Source organism: Ictidomys tridecemlineatus, chromosome 8 (assembly GCF_052094955.1).
Source record: "Ictidomys tridecemlineatus isolate mIctTri1 chromosome 8, mIctTri1.hap1, whole genome shotgun sequence".
Taxonomy (NCBI): domain Eukaryota; kingdom Metazoa; phylum Chordata; class Mammalia; order Rodentia; family Sciuridae; genus Ictidomys; species Ictidomys tridecemlineatus.
The window spans coordinates 75050711-75067973 of record NC_135484.1 but is presented as its reverse complement, the minus strand read 5'-3'; the positions used below and the strand labels follow the sequence as shown (position 1 = coordinate 75067973).

General features: G+C 34.7%; 1 protein-coding gene across 1 annotated transcript in view; it reads right to left on the bottom strand.

The window, feature by feature from the left end:
* Window positions 1-17263, bottom strand: part of Tbx18 (T-box transcription factor 18) — a 29766-nt gene that overhangs the window by 4239 nt on the left and 8264 nt on the right. The window contains exons 5-7 of the mRNA XM_005324745.5: window positions 10037-10204; window positions 7041-7105; window positions 709-803 (exon numbers count right to left, since the gene is read on the bottom strand). Coding sequence (XP_005324802.1) covers window positions 709-803; window positions 7041-7105; window positions 10037-10204 — 328 coding nt within the window. The remainder of the gene's footprint in view (window positions 1-708; window positions 804-7040; window positions 7106-10036; window positions 10205-17263) is intronic.

Genomic DNA, 17263 nt, shown 5'->3' with positions numbered 1-17263 from the left:
GGTAAACCCGATGTTTGCAAATTTGACAGAATTTAAAGGGAGAAGAAAATCCCAAGGGCTAGACAGGGTGTAAAACCTTCATTGTTATAGTGCCAGTGTCTCACATAGCTTCCCAAAATAATCTAAAAGCCCAATATGCTCAGTAATAATTTAAAATCCAGCAGGTGAAATTCTCACTGGAAGGTGATTAAAAGCCTGCCTACAGCCGTGAGCTGATAGTCCTACCTAGTGAACAGACCAAAGAGAAAGTGTCATTTTCTCCAAGAAAGGGCAAGCCCCAGACTTGTGGGAAATATTCAGCGATGAGCCCAAGGAAATCTGCCTGAATGTACCCAACTTTCTCATCATCATCTCAATAAAGGAAGAAAGAACCTGGCAAGAAAAGGTGGACTGGAAACAGCATCAGCAATGTCATGTGGAGAGTAACTGGCCTCAGAACCCACAAGTCCACCTCCAACATTAATACAAAATTTAAGAGTCAGATAAAGGTAATAACATAAATAAACAGCCTAAAAATCCAAGATTTAATCTATAACCACAACAACCATTTTTTCTGACCCATCCCCATACCATATGGAAAAGATATGAACTCTAGACCTGTTGGTGATGAGGTCACCATCAAATTTGAAATAATTGTGCATTTTTTAGCACCTGAGCTTTCAGACAGGAAATGGCTGCAGCTATAGCCCAGGAAACTTTGTGAGTTACCTTGCTTGGGAATTCCAGGAATATCTTCAAAGGTGAGGGTCCGCAGTGAGGGTCTCCAGAATGCATACGATTCCACCAAGGCTTCCAAACCCATCCTAAACAGAAGGATCAGGATTAGGGTGGGATGTGAGGACAAATGAAGTCTAGTTAGGAGATTTCATCAGTAATGAGTATTTTGGGAAATAAGACCAGAATTGATAGAACACCCCATATTCACAGGTTAGGAGCTTGCCATGGTCAGAAAGAAATACCTGGGAGACGGAAAATCACCCAAAATGTTGTTAACATTCCTTGGGAACCAAAGCCAAGCCAATGTGGGGGAAGGGGCCAAGGGGCTGAGGTGAAGAGAGTCCATCCTTACTGTTCTGAATCCAAGGCATGGCTGCAATCTGGAATACACCTTCTCCCAGTGATGGGGCTTTTCCCTCTATGAAAAGGGTGTTTCCACAAAAGAATGTTACGGTAAAAAAAAAATCTTTTCTAAAGAGGCATTTTGTCCATCATTCATTGCCTCAGCAGCCATCTCAAAGGAGTGTTCTTCCAAAGAAAACCAACTTCAGCCAGGGGCACCATCTTCACCATGAACCAGGCTGGACTCTCCTTTCAGAAATGGAACCGCCAGAAGAGGGCAGCACTGACTCCTCCTGTCCTCACCCAGCAAGGTGCAGGAGAGCAGGAAGATGATCTCAAAGGGATATCCACTATATGAAATTAGTACCACTATCACAGAATACTTTAAAGCCTCAATACCCATACTTAATGAATAGACACTTAAAGAGACAGAAAACGTTGGTTATGGACTATTTATATAACATGAATGTATTTTAAAACACCAACAATTAAATATGTGCATAAATTGCCTCCTTCCATAAGTGATTCAGTTTTTCCTTCCTTACATGAGGTGAGATTGAGGCCCTTCACTCAATTAGCCATTTTCAAAAGAGCTAAGACCTTATAATTCATCCCTCAACCTCCTCAGTCCTAAGCAATTTGTTAATCAAGATAACATTATTCTGGTCACAGTGGCACACACTTGTAATCAGCAGCTTAAGAGGCTGAGGCAGGGGGATCGTGAGTTCAAAGCCTGCCTCAGCAAAAGCGAGATGCTAAGTAACTCGGTGAGACTCTGTCACTGAATAAAATGCAAAATAGGGTTGGAGATGTGGCTCAGTGGTCAAGTGCCCTTGAGTTCAAACCCCAATGCCACCAGCCCACCAAAAAGATAATAGTGTGCTTTTATGAAACCTATACCTCTACTGTAGGAAATTCCTGCTTCCTGAGGTATCAAATACTACTCAGACATCTCTTGTGATTGTCAGATATGCTTGATAACTACAACTCAGGTGCTACCTCCTCTGGATTCCCTGTACCCTCAAATCATGAACTATGGACTAAGACTAGAGGAAAAGACCACCAAGAGTCACATCACCTTTACCTATAGGGTAAAACCTCTCCAATTAGCAAAAGTGACTTGTGCAGATAAAACCATTTCACACTCCTACTCCTTCTGGACCAATGTTTTACATGCAGAATTTGCTTCCTTAGAATGTGCAGATATAGTCTCCATTGATCTATGTATTTCTGTCCCAACTCAATGAAAAGCACACCTATCCCATTTTAATAACAAAAGAACAGTTATGCATGGGTGGAGGGGTAGCCTATGTGCATGCATCAACACATCTCCTGAGTATACTCAGGAACCTGACTCATCTCTTCAGTTGTAGGCTCAGGGGAACACTGTTCTCAGAGCACCTCAAAAAGGCATCCCCAGCCCTACAGATATAATATGAAGGGCTACCAAAGGAAGAGCAGGACACCAAGGGAACTGCACTTGTTCTATCTGGACTACTTAGTAAAGAAGAACAGAATCTGGCTTCTAACATAATAATGTGCCACAGAAACTATCATTTAATGGTAAGAACACTAGATTGGGATCAGAAGAAATGGGCTTGACTGCAAGTCACTAAAACTAATTGTGTGACCATAAGTCAATTTCTTAACCTCTCTGGATTTCAGCTTCCTACAAAGTGAGAATTAGGTTATGAAAGCTCTGAAACCCTTTTCTAGCTCTAAAGTTGTTATTCTAAGTTATTTTTTCCAAATCAAACATCACATTTGTGGCCAAAATACAAGTAAAATTTAAGATCATGCAACTCAGTAGCACTTTTTTGTCCATTAAAGTATTTGTTTCTGGGCAGTTTTGCAAGCCTACTCAATCTCAGACCCCCAAGTAGTGAGTTGTATTAATACTGGAGTAACAAATACTGGGTGCTATTTAGCTGATTATATTTAGTGCAAACCAATACTAAATTTTTATGATGTTCCAGGAAAAAAAGATTTTTTAAATGCAAATGAACATTAGGACACAGCTTTATTTTTAAAATTGCCATTTATTATCACATAGATGAATTTTGATAATGGTAGTTTTCAATATTAAAGATACCAAAGTGTTAAAAAACAGTCTTATGGGAGTTTACTAAGATAATAAAGTAGCATTCACTGGACTTAGAACTTTATTCACTATAGAGATGTGTACTACTGCATTATTTGCTTTAACAGTATAAAGCCAACTATGTTTCAAATATATAAACCAAATTTTTGGCAAAAGTTATTAAGTATCACAAATATATAACCCCAAGCTTTAAAGAGATGCTCTGAAGGTGATATGTCTACAAGTGATCTGATTTGGAGCTATTGATATTTTTCCTGAGGCTGCTGTTTCACACTGCAAGTTCCAGAAAGGATTTCAGATATTTTGCAGGAAACAGTTATAAAATATTTATTAGCTGAATCTGGACTTTTGTTAAAAAGCCTTCATTTTCTCCAGTAATGGAGACTTTTCCCATCTAGTTAAAGAAAAGATGAAAGGCACCTCCTGCAGGAGAGTAGCCAAGGCGATAATTTATACAAGGTGCCTTTGAACAACTTCCACATTTTATCACTGCCTAATTTATGCTATCAAATGGCCAAGTTTATTTAGTAAAATGGTTATGTTTTTCCTGAGGTATTTAAAGAGAAGAAATTTTTGTACCTTCCTGAGTAAAAAATTTTATAGGGTCAAACCTAAGGCCTAACTGAAGAATGAAACTATTCTCAGCACATAAATTCGCTCTCACATAGCAAATGTCTTGCAGGAGAGCTTTTAAGGGCCAAAGCTACTGATTCCTATAAAATAGGCTGTGGAGTCATAAATAGCCAGGAAAGGATAATTTTTAATTAAAGAAAATTGTTTTATAAAGTTTAAACAATCATAATTTCACGTTTATTTCTTGTTCTGCTCAATTTGTTTATTTTATGTATGTGAAAAAATTAAAATAGAAATTTGTTTTTTTTTTTAAATAACTGCACAATAGTACCAGGGTAATAAAGGACTATTTTGATTTTTTTTCTCTTGAACTTTCTTCTCAACAAATTTAAAAATTATGTCAAAATGGACCCCACTATTATGTAAATAATAATACACTAATAAAAACTTTTCAAAATAAATTTTTAAATATTGCAGTCCTCCATACCCCTTAAAATCACTATACTTTCCTACATATAACTTAGGTTCTTTTTTCTAAAGGAAAATAATACATAAGTTATAGATATTTAAATCTGACAAAATTCTCTTTAATATTTGCATCTTTGGTACTTATGACTCAAATATGTTAATATCAAATTTTTAAATGTAGAATATTGATTTATAGATATTTAATATTAGGAAGTGACCCATGAAGAGCTCAGCTTTGATAAAAGAGATACTTTCAAGAGAAAAAAAGTTGCAACCTTATTTCACTAGCAAAAACTCAGAGATCATATACTTCACCTATAAAAATACTATTAAAACATTTGAAGCAAAAAAGGAATTTCAATTTTAAAAAATTTTAAAAACAGTTCAAGCATAATTCATTGTTTTCTGTATGTCCATTAAAAACATTAAAAGTTTTATTACAGTCAGGAAAAAATAATAGCAAGCACCATTGGATGCCATGCCTACACATTCCCGAAATAGCCAAAGGAAAGGAAATATCAAAACCTAGCATTTTGACCTCACCATACCAAACAGCTTAGTAGTTTATTTTCCCCAGTACTACTAATTTTTTTTTACTGACTATATTTAAATAAACAAATGTCTTTTCATTATGTTGGCATATCTAGTATATTTCCTGAAAAGTTGTCATATACATCATCTCATTTCTACTTGTAAAAGGTTCATTCATTGTTATTATCTATATAAAATATACTTTAAGAATATTGTTTAATTTGGCCTCATAAGTGAACTGACAGGGTATAAGCAGTGAAATCTCCAGTGTTGGTAGCAAGTGAGGTCTTCGCTGGAACAATCAATACCTTGGACATGGTTTCTGGCATATACACATTCAAAGCCTCGCTGCAGTCCTCTTTCAGTTCAAATAAATTTTAATAAATTCCTCTTCTACTTAAAAAAAAAATCCCTGAAACCAGTGCAAGATTTTGAAGTGAGTAAATACTAATCTGATATAAACACAGTCACAAGAAGATTCCATCAAAGCATTTACCAAGGTAGAGGAGTTACTTTACCCCAAAGGTTCCCTTTAGCCACCTCACTATATGATCTTAGATTACTAAATTATGGTTGAATCTGCATTCAGTTTTCAGAAATTCATCTTAAAAGCAAGTTAATAAGAAGCTATTGTAACCTAGCAAAAGCCAACCAAACATTTTCTCCACATTGAAACAGACATCTAAAAAGACACAAAGTCAAATAATCCCAGTGACTCAGAAGGCTGAGGCAGAAGGATCACAATTTGAGGCTAGCTCAGGCAATTTAGTAAGACTCTGCCTCAAACTAAAAAAATAAAAAGGACTGAGGTTGTAGCTCACTGTTAAAGTACCCCTGGGTTCAAACTCCAGTACCACAAAAACATTTTTTAAGTAAAAATAAATTTTTAAAAAAGACATAATTTCAATATAGGAGACAACTTGTTGTGCATTAGGTATAGCTGCAAACCTACCCACAAGGTGATGAATTTCAGAGGGAGGGAAGCCTCTTATTGGTCAGTCCTATTGATCCACCTGCAGAAAGTTATTCTACTCTTGCTGAATTTTAATTGCATTTTAGTCCTTACATTGCATGGTATTTAAATGACACCAGTTGCCTACCTTGCCCAATCAATCAAATGAAAGAACTAAAACTCTCAACTGTTACCTAATGGTTTTCTTTCTAAAATTTCAAATGAAATTGTCTCCAAAATAAATGAGGATTTTTGACTTTGTGTAGACAGACCAAATTAATACTACGTTTTCAAGTAATATTATAATGATTTGGGAAGTAAAGTGATTTTTAAAATGTTCATATATTTCTTTTTAAAAACAAGATACTTTGGCGGGGAGGGATACTGGGGTTTGAACTCAGGGGCACTCGACCACTGAGCCACATCCCTAACCTTATGTTGTATATTTTATGTAGAGACAGGGTCTCACTGAGTTGCTCAGCACCTTGCTGTTGCTGAGAGAACTCAAGATCCTCCTGCCTTAGCCTCCTGAGCCACTGGGATTACAGGTGTGTGCTACTGTGCCCAGTTAAATACAAGAGACTTTTGAAAACTTGTAAGTCAAAGTCTTACCCAGAAAAAGGCTTTGTAGAACATCAGTCTACTATTAATCTCTGTAACTAAAAGTTATTTTAGAAAATGTTGCACTGAACTGTATTGGAATAGAATCATATCAATAAATTTAAAACTCTTGGCATACAGGCTAGATAATCTGCTTTTTCATAAGAGTACCAGAATGGAATTCATTATTGTAGCTCTCTCACTTAGTATAAACACCATAAACACAACACAGAAAAAATAAACTATGTGACTGTTAGCAGAACCAAGACAAATTTGGGAACTAAAGAACATCAGCTCTCTTGGCAACATGAAGGAGTTTCATATTCCAGTTTTAAAACTGAGATAATAAGAGACCCAATCATATTCACTAGACAGAATCAACAAACAGTTGTGTCATCACTAAGGAAATTGTAAACCAATAGCAGAGGCAGAAAGGGCATTTACTTGGGATATCAAGGGCCCTGGCCTATAAAGGTAGACTGCTTCAAGGCCTCTTAAGAAGCAACATGCAATGAACCACTTAGAGCTTTCATCTTCACACCAGAATCATGCATGAAAGTTCACTTAAGGCAGCCCACACCATCACACTCCAAAGGTGTATCCAACGTACAACAGTATTGATCAATTTAAATTATCATCGGAAATTATTTCAATACCCTATGAGTAAATTTAAACATTTAGTTTGTAAAAGAAAATCCACAATAAAATATCAAATATATTTTATTAGAATCATAATGGTTTTTCATTAGCACTTACCTGTTTCGCCCAGAGTCTCGGAAGCCTTTGGCAAATGGATTCCTATCTATCTTAAGGCGAGTAATCTGCAGTGAAATAAAGTTATAAAACACATAAATAATTGCAGAACTACAAATTATTCAAAGGTTAACTTGATAGAGAATTCTACTGTGCTCCTCTTTCCATTCACCACATATTTTAATATTTTAGCAGTAAAGTTAAAAAAAATTTCAGAAATCATCCAGAACATTCATATGCTATGAAGAAGATACTTTCTCACTCCTTTTCAAACTACATAGATTAAAGTTTGCTTTGCTTTTAATATTCTTAGGAAAGAAGATCTTGAATCATCTGGTGATAATTTGCCCTTTGTTTGAAAATCCTCTAGAAACTGAAGCTATTCCCTTGAACTTTGTGATGTGGTTTAATTGTTTCTCTTGCAATAGAGGTAATGGGAAATAATATCTAACATCCATTTATCAGCCATTCATATTCTTAAAATGTTATAAAGCTCTTCCACAGTCTTCTTCAGAATTAGGTAACACCCACACTCCCTTAATGTTCTGCCTCTGTATTTTTTTTTGTCTCTCCTTTCCTTTCTGTTACTCATCTGAATATTTTATTCTTTTCTTATTTTATTTTTAGAATCCTAACTTGATCCCAGCACTACAGTGAACCACAGGTAACCACTACTTGAAGATTCTAATGAGATTAAATCTTATACATGTAGTAGAAATAAATGAAAATGTAATTTTACCTGGAGTTCCAATTTGTTGTCTTATAATCTTGCCCACTAATACCACAAGATTTAGGAGGAAGGGGGATTTACAAATGTTCTAATCATCTCAATTAAATTTATTTTTATTTTACTTTTGCCATCCTAAATTTGACCCTAATAAATAACATCCCATCTATTTCTTACCATATCTGTACTTTGCCCAAAGGAATTTATAGGCTATCTTTTAGAAGTACACCATGCTTTGCACTCTAAATTCATTGGCTTAAGAAATCTACAAAGTTAAATAATATATTTCTGATTGTATCCATCTTGGCTGAGGATGAACTTTGTTGGATAACACTATAGCAAAAAAAAAAAAAAAAAAGACCTCTACAGTTCTCCTAGACTGCCCGTGCATGCTCTCAGCCATCCTCTAATCAGCCATGCAACACTTAAGACACATGTGCTCCATATGACATTGTCTTGATATGTGGATAGAACTATATTATAACGGACATATGAAAGAGTTTGTTAATTAATTCACCATGTCTTCCAATCTATCAGTGAAGGGTATTTGTCTTCACAGATCATTACAGTTCAATTCTCTGTTCATTTCAGTAATGTTTAAATAGCACTAAATAATTTAAAAATTTAAAATATTATTACTAAAAAGAGTACATATTTATATAGTTTTGTTTATCTAAATAGAAATATGTCACAATTACTATTATTTTTATTACTAACATTACCACATTTATTGAATGCAGACTATGTACGGGTATATGAAGTTTTATTCATACCAATAATTTAATTATCATAACAGCTTATGCATAGCTATTATCCCAATTTTGTTTTCTTTTGAAGTGACATTTTACAAGTAACTTTCCCAAAGTCATATAGTTATTAGCCAGTAGAAATGGAGTAGGAAACCAAAAGGCAGAGCTCATGCTGTTAATAACTGGGTGAATCTGCTTACCAATTTTGCACAGGTTCTTTGTTTTATTTTTATTAGTTCTAATAAGTTAAACCAATTTCCATAAGTTCTTAAAACTAGGATCTGGGACATTAAAAAGTGAATGTAATTGCATGTTATTGTTACCAATTTCCCTTCCAATTTTTCTAGTCTCCTAATCGACTTGTCAATGTCTGCTAGTTGGTATTAGTCACTAACATGTGCCTAAAGCCTACTATATGAAACTTACTCTACCAGAGAGTGGGAGAAAATAACACATAAAGCACAGGTAATTTGTGTGTAAGAGAGAGACAGGGATAGGGACCATGAATCAGAGTAGTTAAAAGTATACTAAAGCTTTGCTATTTTCTCCTCATGCACTGACTTCCCCTGTGAAAGTCATTTCCCGACCCTAAAATTTTGAGAAGATCATCCTAATTTTCTCTAGACCTTCTAAAGGTTACATTTCATGTTTCTACGTAAAGGGGCATATGACAGAATGGAAATGTGAGTGTGAGGAACAGGCTGGCTTTGGCTGAGGGACTGGTGTTGCCACAGGATAAGAGTGTTTAGCCCCTCAGTTCTGAAGAACACATGGGGGGACTTACATCTCCTTAGAAGTTTTAAAACAGTGGTTACCACAACAGAATTTGAAAATCCTTAAATTTTTACTGAAATATATACATAGGTAAGGAGAAGTGAAAACCCAAAACAATTTGGCTGACCACTGAAATTTAAAAGAAAAAAATATCTCCTCCAGGCCCCATCAGCTATTACATAATCATTTCTTATGCGAACTGGCTGGAATTACATGTACTAAGCTTTTGCCTTTGATTGAATTCTGCTTTCTTGACTCAAGCAAACACAGTCTCATGTTTACTAATATAGAAAAGAAATATTTTACTTCTCAAACTATTTCAAACTTTATGAAAAGACTACCTCATAATGGCTAATCTTTCAGACTATTATACTTAAATCACTCTTTATCACCCATAAAACATAGTTTGAAAGGAAAAAAGCCCTTTTTGTAAATACACAAAAATGAATGTACAGGATAAATGCTTCTGAAAGATTTTCATGGCTGGCAGTTTAAAAATCCAAATCCCATGCTTTACAATACAATTCTCTGTTCATATTTTACATGTTCATCTCCTATCATCTAAAGAAGTCCTCATGGGAGAAGCCATACTTGGGGAAATCATGGATAAAGTATTGTTGTTATAAATATGCATACATATGCTTTGCATGTTATATACGACAAAAATTGTATGATGTTTCATGACATTTAGATATACCAATATACCATCTATTGAAACATTCTAAAAAGATACCAGCTAAAAACAATACCTGCTGATTCTGATAGGCGGTGACCGTTGTAAAGACTGTCTCTGGAAAGGAGAAAGCCTTCACTCCCTCCCCAGATGGAACAGGCTTGATGGGAGAAAGATCATCTCCACAGTCTTTGCGAATCACGTGAACTCGTGGCTGGTATTTGTGCATAGAATGAAGAATAATCTACACCAAGGAAAGAAAATCCAAATATAATCAGAAATCTCTGACAAATCTTGAGACTAAAATTCAATATTTAATACATATAATAAAGTCTTGCTGAAAATTAACATTTCCAAGGATGAAGAAATGACTTTAATAAAATATGTCAAACAGAAGAGGGAGGGTTAGGAAGTTATTTGTAAACTGTTCATAAAAATATAAAACAAAATCATTATTTTAGTGAAACCCTAAGTATAATCATGGGAAATCAACATTAAATTTACTGTTGTTTAAAATACAAGTATAAACTCATAAGAATTGTATTTATAATGATACAAATTATAAATAAGACCAATAAACCAATAAAACTAAAAATTAGATTGAAATGATTATTTAAATTGCATGAACCATAAAAAAACTAAAAATAAGTATTTATACAAAAAATCTTCTTCAGAGTAAACTTTTCCTTCATCTGTGACTACACATGTTTGCTCAAGAGCTAAGCAACTTTAAAGACATCTTAGCATCTGCTTTGTGTGTAGCTCACAGAGTCTCTGGATTGCCAGAAGAACCTGTATCTCTATCATAAGGCTTCTTCAAAACTTAGACTCTTGAGAATGGAAAAGCTGGCCCTCTTAGTCTCTGTTGTAGGAATCCACAATGTGGTTCAATTACCTTCTAACCAATCATTCCACTCTGAGAATTTATGCTAAGGATGTATTCCAAATTCAGAAAAGTTTTACATGTACAAATATGTGCATTACATAATTTGTAATAGTGGAAAAACTATAAACCACTTATATTCCCAATGTAAGTAAGTTAGTTAGGGAAACGAAAATTCACACAATGGAATCCAATAGTATTCAGCTGTTACTCATACTGTTATGAAATATCTCATTATGTGATTAAATATTTCCTAGTTAATCTTAAAATGATAATAGTACCACAATCGGTTACAAACTTGTCACAACCAAATCAAAATATAGTAACAATGACAAAGATATGAATAGTGATCACCTCTGGATGATGAGATTGTGGGTGAATTCTTTCTCCTTTATAAGTTTTATGCTTTGAAGGCTGGAGGAGGATTGAGTGAGAAAAAAAATTCTCATTAAGTGGGATTTTCTATTTGCTGCTGGGATTCTATATTCAGATACTCATACATGAGTTTAGTTAACAATCTATTATATCTTTCCTGAGCTGTAGATTTGAATATAGGTTTGGGGATATTTACAAATTTGGAGGGGAAAAAAATCTTATGGGAACACAGCAATTGACCTGCCTCGTTTTTTCAGGATGTGGGCAAAATTCAAAATTTAATAAGCCAAATTCAAAATCTTTGATCAGCTCAAACAAAACTACACCTATACCTCAAGAGTGTGTTTGCAATTGCAAAAGGATGTCTTTAACTTTCTGGTAGTAACTAACAGTGTAGTCAGAGGTTTGCTGTTGTTTTATTTTGTTTTACTCTCAAGTTTTTCTGCTAGTGGAAGAAATGCCCAGATAGCAGCTCTAACAATCTGGCTGATTAGGTATGCCTCTTAGAGAGGCAGATTGAATAAAAGGAAAAGGCATAGGTTTAAGAGCTCTCATCCTCATCTGGGGACACACAGGAATCCATAATTTCTGAAAATTCTTTCCAGATATAAGAAAAGGGTAGAATTTCATGACCTATTAGGGCTCACGTAATCAATTAAAAGGGTTACAGCCAGAAATTTTTTTAAATAAATAAAATTATAAAATACAGTAAAAAAAAGTGTGTTGCTTATAGTAAGGATAAATACAGAAAAACAGTTTCCACTGACTGTGTATATATCTGCATTAGATAATAAAATAAAAGGTATGTCCTGCTTCAAGTCAGGTAAAAAGCTTGAAAACCACAGAAACAACATTGAATTCTGATGATTCCAATGATCAGTATGTCCTAAACAGATTTTCAGTAAAAATGAATTTTTTTGTCTCTCTTCCTCAGTATATTATTCCTAGCAGTTTATGATCAACGATCTTAATTTTAAAAGTTATAACTAAAATCTAAGTTTATATCCTGGGAAGCCCAATATCTCAGAAGGGTTGAAAGGTATCTTGCATTTAGTATTTTTTTTTTCAAAAATGCTGGGAGAGAAAAGCAGATGACAGGTAAACTGAGGTCTGCTTTCTGTCTTCTAATTAGGGCCATGGCCCTTCCCTTCTTTAGATGTAGGGTTCTATGCGACATTACCTTTAACATTTCCAAGTCTGGAAAAAACTACCATTAATATTCCAGCTTATAGATGATGAAGCTAAAGCCTACAGAAGCAAGAGACTTCTGAATCCTCAGGGCTGAATCTGGAAGCCACTCCCGTGACCCACAGCTTGATCTCAACACTATGTCTTCCTGCATTCCTTATGAATTTAACATTGTGTGGGCAGGCATCAGGACTGGGCCAGGCCCAACAAGGGAAGCACAACGATGGTTCTCAGCCTACAGAGGTAGTAAACTCAGCCCCAACAGGTCATCACCTGAAAAATTCATGATATAACTATCCTGGTCCTTTGCCCAAATTATTTATTATAAATTTTTACCTTAAAACACACTTTCAAATACGAACATAAACTAATTTCTCTCTTGAGGAAATCCATACATACTTGACATCTTGGGGAATACAAGAGTTTGAGGGAAAATTCTTCCTTTTCTCCAAGCTAAGAAACAAAATGCCTATGGTAAGCAAAGAACAGCTCTGATAAGAACCCAGAGAGAATTATCATAGCTTTTAGAAACAAATCACAGATCAAAAGAAAAAACTACTTTGCATTAATTGAACAAAAACAAATGCACAATTTCAGAAGATTGAAATGAACTGACTTGGAATGAAGGAAACAAAAGTTTATTTGGGTTTTCTGTTCACCAGAAAATGAAAAGTAAGTTCCTGTTTTATGAGGGCTCTGATAACTCAAGGAAACTTCTCCAAGTAGGTATACACATTTAATTAATTAATTTATGTTCTTACCAATTCAAAAATGACTTCAGGTACAGTATATTGGGGTAAGGTATAGAAATGACTAATGTATGCCTCTGTCTACATGTTAAGGAGCCATTGTCAATAGCAATATGAAGATTATTCAAGCAAAATAATATAATTTCAACATTATCTGTAAGAATTCAGCGTATTCCTGAAATTATTTTAGAGAATGCCAAACAAGTTTCAATTCTTCTTTATAAGATAGCATTATTTGCTTTTTAATGAGCTATCAAAATTATAATGATGAGTGGTCAATCTCAGTTTGCTTATAAAGTAGAACAAGCAGAACCAGGAGAACCACTGGTCTTATAAAAAAGGAAACCGCAATGATAATGTCCATCACTGAAACTCAAATAATTACATCTGATGTGCATGTTCTAAGCTCTCTGTTCTGTTTAGACAGAGGATTTGGGGCTTACCTATTAGCACAGTCACACAAACCTATGTCCATAAATGCAGAACACTTCTGCCTATACAGGCTAATACATGCCTTCTACTTTAAAGACTAAATTTGAGTCAAAAGAAGTATGATATTATTTATTTCTGATCTGATGAGTTGAAAGTGCCTGGGGTTTGATAGACAGGCAGCTGCGTTTAGTCTTGCAGAACAGCTGAATAGGGAAACTCCCTGCTGACTAGAAATTTTCCAGATGACTTAAATTCCCATGTTAGAATAAGTCAAGCAAAAGACCAAGAAGGAACAGATAATAAAAACCTGGCTCCCTGCATTTTTGGTGATACCAAGTACCAACTGACTTTAAATGATAGGGGACAAAGCTATAACAACTGACTCACAAACTATAGCAAGAATGCCTAACTTTCATTTTATATGTGACAAAATAAAATAAGTAATTTTTAAGTACCTTAAAAATAAGTACTTTCATGTACATCAGCTCACCTGATTCACTCAAAGTTATCTGATTCCAATATAACCCATGAGAAAACCAAGCCTCAAAGGGTGAAGTAACTTTCCCATGATCACAACAAAAGTGCTGTACCACACTCTAGGTCACTACAGATTCCTCCCACCAACTTTGTAAACTCCCCTGGAATATCTTGCTTTATCACCCAATTCCCAAGGAGGAAACAGGAAGATAGTGAGTGAGGGAACCTGTATCTCTGAGTCCTCAGCAGTTGGTAATATAAGTCCTCCCACAGGCCCCTGAAGATGACTGCCTGGTCTTGCCAGGCTACTTTTCCAAAGCATCCCAGCACGATGGGTACAAATTCTGCTGAGGTTTAAATTGCACCATTTCCTGTTAAATGTCTTCTAATTTTTCAGGAGATGCTTATCTAAATGTTTTCCTTCAGATGGCAAGATCCATGTGGACAGGGAAACACGCACATAGTTAGAATTTAACCAACCCAAGCATACTAACAATCTGCACGTGGGTAGCCCAAGGACGAATTTTGCTTCGTATAAAAGTCAGTATAAAACTTAAAGATTCTCCAAGGATCAGGTAGGGATCAATGACCCAAAATGAGGATAGATTAGAGATTAGTAATTTATTTCTAGTTCTGTTGGTGAATGTGACTCAGGGTCTACCAAGACGGCCATACCATTCAGGTGAAACTTTCTAATTCAATAGTCCCTTTCATGACACAGAGGAGGCACTTAGCTTCTGCCTTCCCCAGCACCCACTTCTAATTCTAAAGGAAGGTACCATAACTTCTAGTAAAATTGTGGACTCAAATGAGCAGTGACTTGCTAAATTACTTTCCTACATTTTTTATCCTCCCAGTTCCCAGTTATACTCTGCTAAGGATGTGCAAGCGTACAGCATTGTGACTTGAGAAGTCCATGTAAGTCTGGAATTTTTATTAATTTAATGCACTGCCATTGCAGATTCTCACAGGCTGTAACTAGACCTAGGACCACATGATATATGACATTCATAGTTTTCCCAAAGTGACTTTTCAGCTTTCTAAATACCAGGGAGTATTTAGAAAGAAACTTTAGTGAGAATCCAAAATGGAAATATACTCTGTGCCAAAGTTAATTTTTTAATGTTGTGCACACTTTAAGTAAACATAACAGACACCTTTCTACAGGAAGCCCACCCAATTTCTCAAGGCCAGATCTCTACTTCTCTGAGCTGGCAGTATTGATAAACTGTATAAAAGATCCCTTCCTTCCCCATTTAGGCTAGAAACTCGCCAAAGGCAGAGACCATAGCTTTGTATCTTTTACTACATTTTACAAAGTTTTCAATGTTTTTAAAATGATTAATGGAAAAGAGCACTTTCCCTTACACACTCTCCTCTGGTGTAACTGACAGGTACATACATTTTTACAAAGGCAGTTTCCTTGCTTCCAAATTGCATAGAAATAGCTCTCTCCCTACTCTCCACACACATTAACTACCTTCTTTTATTAAACTAGTACATCCTGCCCAGTCTTAAAAAATTTCCCAAATAAATTATACACTTTTCTAAATTTTACCTGTTTCTGCTGTGTTTTATTTTTCTAATAGTGAAATGTTTCAATTATTTAGATTTACAGAGCTGAATTTCAATTTGTAACCTGTCTTTTTATGTTTTAAATAAATTATATTGATAGTTAACTTTCGTATCAACTTATCTAGCCACAGTACCCAGATATTTGGTCAAACACCAGTCTACATGTTTCTGTGGAAGTATTTTTTAGGAAACATTAACATTTAAATTCGTAGACTTAGAGTATAGCAGATTATCCTCCATAATGTGGGTGGGCCTTATACAATCAGTTGAAGGCCTTAAAAGAAAACAGACTGAGGTCCCCAGAGGAAAAGGAAATTCTGATAGAAGACTACCTTCAGATTCAAGGTGCAATACCTACTCACCCTGGCTCTTTAGCCTGCCAGCCTACCCTACAGATTTCAGACTTGCCAGCTCCCCAACAATCACATAACCCAATTATTTAAATCTCTCTCTTTAGCTATATGTATATGTGTAGCACTCTTTGTATGTATATGTGTGTATACACACACACACACACACACACACATATACATATACATATATATGCATTGTATTTTCTGAAGAATGTTAAAACAGCATTAACTCAAGTTGGGTCCTTTCTCTCCAATACAAAATTACAACATTAAAAGTCATAATAAATCACTAAATCTACATCTAATATTAAATACATTAGATATTGGATATAAAGCCAGTAATTTGGACTGAAAGAATCAGAACTATAAAAGGATTTATTGACTTTAGAAGTTTTGTACTTTATATACGACAGTAAAATAGCTTTTGGATCCAATAATCACTTCAGAAGATATATTCTTATACTAGGAAAACTCAGAAAGGGTAAGCTACTTTTAAGTTTCCAAAATAGTTAATGCTAAGTGACATTTTTTCTAAAATTTCCTGTACAAAGAAAAATTTAAAAAGGAACTCTCAATGAATATGCTACCAACATACCAACATTTCACAGACAGCTCCCATAATGAGAAAGAAGAAATCTATGTTTTTTTTAACTGAAATGAAGAATATTCATTACAACTTGACTATATTAAATTGTAGAAATAAGCACAAAGAATAAAAAGAAGGAAAATAAAATAATGCACTAAAATGTAGGGCATGAAGTTGGATTCAGAAAAGAAATTTATATTATTTTTTCTGATTCTGTTTGAAATCATAAAAGGCAATAATTAATAAACAAAAGCACTACCAATGTGAGGTTTTACTAGATGTGTCCTGAAAATCTAGACACTGCAAATGTACTATAATGAAATTAGTTCTCAAAGGTTTTCATTAAGGTAAAGTGTTTAAGACACTGTCTAGCAACTTGCAAACCATATCCTGTCATCACTGTATTATAATTTATGAGTTTGTATTTTTGTTTTAAAAGGTTTGCTCATAAATATGCAATCTTTATGTCACTCCTTTGAGAAATGAACACATTGCTCTTCCTTTTATGTATTATGTGTTCTTTAAGGCATTTCAGTTCTGCATCAATCAAATCATTCTCAAATAATGGAAACCTAATAGAAATGTTAGCTTTGAACAGAAATCAGCTTAAATCCAGGGTTACTTATTTATTAAAATAATAAAATAGAAATCTTGCATAAGAACCATGCTGCATAAAATTAATAAG